This window comes from Pseudopipra pipra, chromosome W, assembly GCF_036250125.1.
Source record: "Pseudopipra pipra isolate bDixPip1 chromosome W, bDixPip1.hap1, whole genome shotgun sequence".
Lineage (NCBI taxonomy): Eukaryota > Metazoa > Chordata > Aves > Passeriformes > Pipridae > Pseudopipra > Pseudopipra pipra.
Window position 1 is genome coordinate 30,439,453 of NC_087580.1, and position 8,569 is coordinate 30,448,021.

At 53.2% G+C, this 8,569-nt stretch overlaps 1 protein-coding gene across 1 annotated transcript; it reads right to left on the minus strand.

Moving 5' to 3' along the window:
• Positions 1-6,457: 6,457 nt before the first annotated feature.
• On the minus strand, positions 6,458-7,426 carry LOC135404970 (olfactory receptor 14A16-like). Its single transcript, XM_064639693.1, has one exon. The coding sequence runs from the start codon at positions 7,424-7,426 to the stop codon at positions 6,458-6,460; it is 969 nt and encodes a 322-aa protein (XP_064495763.1).
• Between the last annotated feature and the right edge of the window lie 1,143 nt (positions 7,427-8,569).

Consider the following 8,569-nt stretch of genomic DNA (forward strand, 5'->3'; position numbering starts at 1 on the left):
TCTCCAAAGTCTCATTGCTTTGCTTGTTTCCCCATTCAGTCCCTGCAGTGAGAGAAGCGACTCACTGGGGCACTTGAGGGCCTGAGGGCTGGGTCAGATGTTCTGTGCTGGTGGCCAGTGGCAAATGGTCTCCAAGTCACCTGCCTGGGGCTCTGCAGCTTGTGAGAGCTCTGATGGCAGGTGAGGACTTGTCTGTAGGAACTCAGGAAGTGCAGGAGAGCACAGAGGATCTGCAGGGACAGCCCATCCCATCCAGTCAGCAGGGAATGGAGCCCTGGAGCAGAATCCTGCCCAGGGTGGAGTCACCCAGAGATAAAGTACTAAATCTTGCTGCGAAGGGGCAAACAGAGCTCTGCAAGCCCAGGGGATGCAACAGGTAGAGGGAAAACTCTTGCAAGTGACTTGTGTTCCCCTCAGTGAACTTCCACAGGTCAGTCAAGGGCAGCCCCCAAAGCAATGTCCGATCTCTGGAACAAGGCAGGGCCCGTCTGAGCCCTCTCCATGGCCACACAGGAGCGTCTGTGGGAGGTGGTCAGTGGCAGGGAGCACCATCAGCTGGCTCTGCCTCCCAGCTGGAGCAGCACAGCCCAACAGAGTCCCCCATGGCCCCGGGCCCCACAGCCTCCGTGCTCTGCAGAGCAGCCTCCCCAGCCCAGGGGCTGTGGGGAGCATGGGCAGGGGGTGCAGGAAGGGCTGCTCAGGCCAGCACAGACGTGTTCCCCTGGGGAAAGGCTCTGTGGGGAGATGGGATGTGCCAGGAGAAGAGCAGGACACCCTGTGTGAGCAGAGGGGCCATGGGAAGAGGCTACCCTGTCCCTGGGGAAACGAGGGGGCAAAGCAAAATGTGGGAAACTCTCTGATCTCAGTTGTGCTGCCCAAGAACACGCTGACTCCAGAGGTGTCCAAGCGGGGCAGAGCCGGCGACTCCGGTCCGTGCGGCGGCGGGGGGGAGGCAGCGGCTCTGCTTGATTCCATGGAGTTCTGGGGAGGCACAGTGGCCCCTTGGTTCCAGGAGGCTCTGAAATGTCTCAAGGTTCCTTTGGTTCCATGAGGCCCTGCAGTGTCACATCAGCCCTTTGAGTCCATGAGATTCCTCAGTGTCACAGTGGCCTCTTGATTCCATGAAATTCCACTGTGGCCCAGGGTTTCCTTGTTTCCAAGAGGCCCTGCAGTGCCACAATGGCCTCCTGATTCCATGGGTTTCTGCAGTGTCACAATGGCCCCTTTATTTCAGGAGGTTGCCCACTGTCCCTGGGTTCCTTTGGCTCCATGGAGCCCTGGAGCATCCCAGTGGCCTCTTGATTTCATGGATTTCCCCAATGTCACAATGGCCCCGTAATTCCATGAGGTTCTGCAGTTTCACAGTGGCTCCTTGATTCCATGAGGTTGCACAGCGATATCATAAAGCTGAGCCCATCCTGATGAAAGTTCTCAGGAGGTTAGGAGGAAAAGAGAAGGAAAATTAGGGAAGGAAAGAGGGGCTTGACCAACAGAGAGGAAGGATTTTGATGAGGTAAAACCAGGTTCAGGTAATGCTGAGGGTACTGAAACACTGACTGTGCAAACACTCCTTGTAGGCCTTTACTCTCTTTGTAACCTGACGCCCCAACACCACCTAAAAGTGCTGCCCCTCCCATGGAAAGGAATCCACTGCTCTAATTCCAAGCCAGAAAAAGCCCAATCCCAGAACTCCAGACTCTTATTTGTACTCCAGTGCCCACCCCATTCCCAAACCTGTATTACCAGTATGAAAAGCCAAGCTTTAATCCTGACCCAGCCCAAAAAGCTCTTCCCCTAATCATGAACTGCCAGCAGAACAACAAACCTCCCAAAGTTCTGCCTAATCCTGACTCTGAGCTCTAAACCCCAAGCCCTGACCATTAAGCACCCCCACAGCCCTTGGGAGCAGGGCAAGGACCTGGAGGGCCCAGAGCAGGCCCAGGGGGTTGGCAGAGGAATGGGAGGTGACCTGGATCTGCTCAGCTCTGCAGTGACCCCCAGAAGAAGGGCCTGGGCTCTGGGAGGGATGTCCTGTGGCACAGGGGTTCAGGATCCAAGGTAATAAAACCAACTGCACATGGGGCTGCCTTGGGGGGAGTGTGGGCACCCAGACAAGGGAGTTGTCAACCCCTGGACTCAGTCCTGAGGTCACCACATCTGGACTGGTCTGTCTGTCTGTGAGGTTCCCCATTCTGGAGGAATGAGGAAGAACTGGAGAGGGTCTAGAGCAGATCTGACAGGATGGAGCTTTTCTTGGTGCTGGAAAGAGAAAGAAACCTGCAAAGTGCAGCTTGGAAGGTTCAGACTGAAGGTGGGGAAAAAGGAATGTTACTCAAAGGGGAACCTTATGGTGCCAGACGTCACTAAGAGGGTGATCAGCCCATGGCTTTGTGTTCCAGGGAACAGCCAGAGCTGGTGCAGAGACATCAGGGAGGGTCTAGAAATGCTGCTGGGAGGGAGGTGGGAAAGCAGGAGGGGTGTGTGCAGCCTGCAAGGCCAGAGCAGCAGCAGGGCCAGGGCAGGACAGCCTGCAGGAGAGATGGCCAAGGGCTCTGGCAGGGCTGCAAGGCCCAAAGGCACCCAGGCCTTTGTCCCCTTGCCTCTGGCAGCTGCCTCTGCCACTCAGGCCACCACAACCAACTTTCCTGGCAGGTTCTGCACTAGGTTTCTGCCTCGCCCCTCCCTCAGGAGCCTGGCAGGGGTTGCCCAGTTTTGGCCTTTGTTGTTCCTCCCCCTCCCATCCCAGTGCCCCCCAAACAGCCCTGAGCCAGCCGGGAGGGACAGGATCTGCTGGGCCAGGGCCTGGGGCTCAGGCCTTGGCCTTTGTGCTCCACAAAACCAAGGCAGGCTTTGCTCAGCATTGCAGGGGCCTGCCCAGAGCCTTTGTCTGCCTGCACTCCTGGCCTCCAAGGAGCTGCTCCAAGGAGTCCCTGGGGAGGCTTTGGCAGTGCCTGCCCTCAGTGGGGCCCAGCAATGCTTCAAGGCACTTGGAGTTTGGCTTCTGACTTCTTCAGCAGCTGCTTCAATCTTCTCTCAGTACCTCAGGATCATGGGCTGAGCAGCAAACACACCGTGGGGCTCATTAAAATGCAGAAATCCCTCAGGATCTCTTTGTCTTCCTTTAATTGTCTTCAAGGCAATTTCAAAACAAGTCTTTGAACTTTGTACTTTTTTTGTTTTAATTCAATTATGGATACTTTTTAGTTCAGAGAAGAGGTGATAGAGGTGTTCTTCAAGTGATCTTGATGCTGAGTGTCTCCTCAGGAGATCCACACTGACCCCGGATGATCAACCTTGCTCCTCACCCCCCAACCTCATCAGTTCTGACATGGCCCATCCTAGACTGACAGCTGATGCAACTCCAAACACACTGTGGGACTCATTAAACCACTGAAAAACAGATTATTTCTGTTCCTTTAATTGTCTTCAAGACTTCTACATATAATAGAAGTTGTTTTGTAGTTTAGCTAAGGAGGAAGATTTTAAAGATGAAAAAATGAAAAATATATATTTTTTGATGAAAGGGAATGATTTACACAGAGCCTTGGGATTCAAGAGTGTCAGGGCTCGAAGGATTTGGATCCAAAGACAAGGGGGCAAAAGAGATTAGTAGCACTTAATCATTGACCAATTGAACAATTATCAGGTGATCCAATAGCATGTGCTACAATTTTAACAGTGACTGAATTATAGATTCCCAATAAAAACATTCCCACCACAGTCAGTTCACACCCACACCCAGGCAGAGATGTGTGGACACATCAATAGCTGGGTGTGGAAAGGTCCCTCTCCCAAATTCTCCTGTTGTCAGGGAAGCACTGCCACAAATCCCTTTGTGTTTCCCAACAGACAAGGGGCACAGCTGGAGGAGTGTTTGTGGAGGGGATCAGAATTGTCCTGGGCATCAGCGAGGGTCTTTGGAGTGTTGCAAACTGGAGGGTTCCCGAGCTGGGAGAGGCTGCCAGAGGTGTCCCACTGAGAGGGAGGTGCTGGGGAGCTGCCAGGGCCTCCCTCAGCCCCGCTGGTAGTGGGCTCACAAGAGGACTGGCTTTAGTTATCTGGTGAATTTCCATCCTGGTGTCAGGAATGACTGGAGTTTCCACAGGATTTGGGCATTGTATCTGAACAGTTCCATTTGGGTTATGATTCAGGTAGGGAACGTTCCAAGGTTTTCATGGGACGACTGATTATCCTGTGTTCCCCATCTCTTACACCCATCCCAGTCAGCTGGATGGTTTATTGACAATGTGTCCCGAGGGGCGGCACCTCCGATGCCATAGAAACCCCTGCCCCTGGATTAGGAAACCTTTGGAATTCAGGAGGTGTTCCAGTGGAGCATGAAAATGAACAGCAATTTTCCTAAAGCCCAGACCCCAGCAGAACAAAGGCAGGCCCCATCAGTGTCAGAGCAAAGGTCCCCCATCCCTGTGTCCCTGTGGCCGCTGAGGCGGCAGCGCAGGCCCGAGGCGGTGCCGGGTCCCGGTGCAGCCGGGGCAGAGCGGCGGCTGCGCGAGCGGCAACCCCGGCGGTGAGTGCGGCAGGCCCGTGGGAGCGGCGGCTCCGGGCACAGACGCCGGCGGCAGCCGCTGTGGCTCCTGGAACCGAGTGGCCATTGGGACACTGCAGGGCCTCATGGAATCCAGGGGCCGGTGGGACACTGGGGAGCCTCTTGGAGCCAAGGGAACCCTGGGATGCTTTGGAACATCGTGGAATCAAGGGTCCACTCTAACACTGCAGGGCCTCATGGAACCAAAGGAACTCTGAAAGGTTTTGCAACCTCATGGAATCGAGGGGCTGTTTCTGGCAGGATGCTCTGCTCTGATAATACCTAAATAATGATCAGAGAATGCAAACAATTCAAGGTCTCTGTGGTGAGTTACTGCTGGTGTCAAGGTGCTGTGTTTAATGTTGAATTGTGTTAAACCCAAAATGGTTCCTGAAACTTCAAACACATATCCTGCTTTTTGAAGCAGGATTTGACAGAGAAGCTGCTCCCTGGCCTGCAAATATGTCTGGCAGTCAAACCCTTGATAACACTAAAAGCCCCATCCAACTGTCATGTGGTAGATTCTTCCACAGACTTCCTTGAAGTGTGTGGAGCTTGTGCCATGAAGCAGGGACAGCTCTTCATGGTCACTGCCCAGGGGTTAAGTGAAAGAGATAGAACTACTCCCTATCGTTGTGGGGTGAGTTACCTCAATCTCTGCTTCAGGATTGTTTCTTTTTGTTGGCTTTGATCCAACTGCTTTAATAGAATGACTTTGATAGACTACAATATCCTATCTTACACTATACTGCTAGGAGTTTTTTGGCTTTTATACTGTGCAGTATATAATTCTGATTGAGGTCTTTTGTCTGTTCACTTGTCTGGTAAATTTTCTGTTCATTTGACATAATAAATAATTCATTTTAAAGAAATATTTCTGATTTGCCATTACTAAAACTTGCAGGACAAAGTGATTGAATCACACCTCTAGAATTCCTTCAATTAAAATCAAACTCTGAGCCTGAGATTGGGTCCAGCCACAGCCAGGCTCCTCTCTGAGAAGGAATTTAGAAAGCAATGGGGTCCTTTCTGCACCTCGTAGCTCAACGAGACGGCTTCTGCCATCAACTTTGTCTAAGCCTTCCACCCCCCCAGCCCCAAGCCGTGACACAGGGGCATGTCTTGTGCATGCAGTGCAAACATGGACTCCTGAGCTGGTCATTTGATGTCCCTCCTTGGAGGGAAGAACAAGCCCAATGGCCTGGGGTGAGAGGTCAGTGCTGGGAGCGGCGCTGGCTGTGCCAGGGCACTGCTGGGTGCCCCCACCCTGAGCACTCCCACCCTTGTGCTGGTCACTGCTGTTTTCCTCTGCAGGGCGTTGTGTTGGGCACATCCTGGAGAGCAAAGCGGAAAGCAGATTGAAGCTTTCAGGCCCTGGCCTGAGGAGATGCCCCTGCAGGATGGCAGTGCTGCTGCAGAGGTCAGCTCTGTGCCAGCAGTGCCCGTGGCTGTCCCTGCCTGCAGTCCCTGGACAGTCCTGCAGCAGGACTGGGACCGACTGCCAGAGCACTGAGGCCTCCAACAACACAGGGCTCTGCAGGACAGTGTGGAAGGGAAGGGAGAGGAGGCCAGGCAGGAGAAGGGCTGCTGCTCCCTGGCAGTGCTGCTCTGCTGGGACTCTTTTCTGGCCCAGCTCTGCACAGAGGCCCCGACCCTGCAGCTGCAGAGAAGTCAGAGAGGAAAGATGTCAGGCAAACAAGCCAATGCAGAGTTCTTTATTTGGTTGAATCAGACAGTGAGTACAATTTGTACAGCCTGTGGACCAGGCTAGAAAGGCAAACACTGAATTAAAAATGGTGTTTAAAAATTTTTTGTTGTGAACAAATTCTCACAAAAATACCACCCCTCTCAGGAGCAAAGAATAGAGAAGATATGGTGGGCCTGTAATGAAATCCATAACAGGATTGGCCTTTAATGATGTCCATAACATGCAGAAGAAGGAGAGTTTATTGCTTCTGAAAAACACCCAGTTATGATTTTCCTCAGGGCATCCTTGACCTCCTGGTTCCTCAGGCTGTAGATGAAGGGGTTCAGTGTTGGAGGAACCACCAAATACAGAACTGACAGGGCCAGATCCAGGGATGGGAAGGAGGTGGAGGGGGGCTTCAGGTAAGTAAACAAGCCAGTGCTGATAAACAGAGAGACCACGGCCAGGTGAGGGAGGCACGTGGAAAAGGCTTTGTGCTGTCCCTGCTGAGAGGGGATTCTCAACACAACCCTAAAAATCTGCACATAGGAGAAAACAATGAAAATGAAACAACCAAATACTAAAGAGCAACTAACCACAATAAGCCAAATTTCCCTGATGTTGGAGTGTGAGCAGGAGAGCTTGTGGATGGCAGGGATTTCACAGAAGAACTGGCCCAGGGCATTGCCCTGGCACAGGGGCAGGGAAAAGGTATTGGCTGTGTGCAGTAGAGCATTGAGAAACCCAGTGGCCCAGGCAGCTGTTGCCATGTGGGCACAAGCTCTGCTGCCCAGGAGGGTCCCGTAGTGCAGGGGTTTGCAGATGGCAACGTAGCGGTCGTAGCACATGATGGTGAGGAGGGAAAACTCTGCTCCAAGAAAGAATATGAGGAGAAAAACCTGTGCAGCACATCCCATGTAGGAGATGGTTGTGGTGTTCCAGAGGGAATTGTGCATGGCTTTGGGGACAGTGGTGCAGATGCAGCCCAGGTCTGTGAGGGAGAGGTTGAGCAGGAAGAAGTACCTGGGGGTGTGCAGGTGGTGGTCACAGGCTACGGCGCTGAGGATGAGGCCGTTGGCCAGGAGGGCAGCCAGGGAGATGGCCAGGAAGAGCCAGAAGTGCAGGAGCTGCAGCTCCCGCCTGTCTGCAAATGCCAGGAGGAGGAAGTGGGTGAGGGAGCTGCTGTTGGGCATTCGTTGCCTCTAGATGTGGGGCACTGTTTAAGTAGGAAATAACAGTGATAAGTTAGGGCAGAACATTCTGAGAAAAATCAAAGCCACTTTCCAACACCCCTCTCCTCCTCCATTGGTTTTCCTTTTCTAGAAATCTCTTCTTCAGCTCCATGGCTGGAGCCCTGGTTGGGGCTCACTACATCTTCCATGAGGAGCAGACCCTCTGCCCACTGGCTGTGATGGGTCAGCCCTGCTCTGCACTGGTGGGGTCATGGGCATGGTGGGCACAGGGGCCCTTCCTGGTGTTCAGCTGTGTCAGATGAAACTGCTTTCACTGCAAAAGGGCTTGTCAGCATCTGCACTCCCAAAAAGAACCAAGAGAGCAGAAGGCAGTTTCAGAAGTTTGGGATTGTTTTCAGACTCTATTCATCTTTTCTAAGGAGTCTTCCTGGATGTCAGAACCCCTCAGCACTTCTGATGCACTCTGGGAGAACAGAGCAGATCCTGCCAGGCAGGAGGATTGTCTGGGGCTTAGTGCAGAGTGAGGGGAGCTGGTCTGTCCCTCTCTCTTTTTCCAGCTGCCCTGGGTTTGCTCCTTCCTGAGATGGAGATTGATCACACTCCGAGTTTGGTCTGAAAAGCCACCAGACCCTGTTGAGAGCAGAGGGATCCATCCCACACCCCTCAGTGTCTCAGCCTGTCTCAAGGGCTCAGCACCCCACTTGGAGCCAAGGACACCCGTGGCTCATCTCCCCAACCCAACAGCATCTCCTGGCATGGGCACAGCATCTCTTCCCCTCTCCACTGGGGCTTTCAGAGAACACAGCTGTGCTGGGAGGATGATTTGCATTCTCCAGGCCAGCTCCCACCTTAGAAGGAAACCTCAGAAAAGAGACAAGTGTCCTAAAGATGGGGTCTGATTGAGGGAAAAAGAGCTCCTAAACCAGGCCCACAGACTTCACTGCCCGCACCCCTCAGGGCAGAGGACAATTGGAATGTCTCATTCCCAGGGACACACCTGCCATAGGGGAATCCCAGTATCAGTGTTGGACTGTGTAGCTTGAACTCCCCTCCCCAGTGAGCCTGACTGAGAGAAGGAGGGAACAACCTCAGGACCAGGGGCAAGCTGAGAACCAAGGAAATGCACAGGGAGGGTCCAGCTGG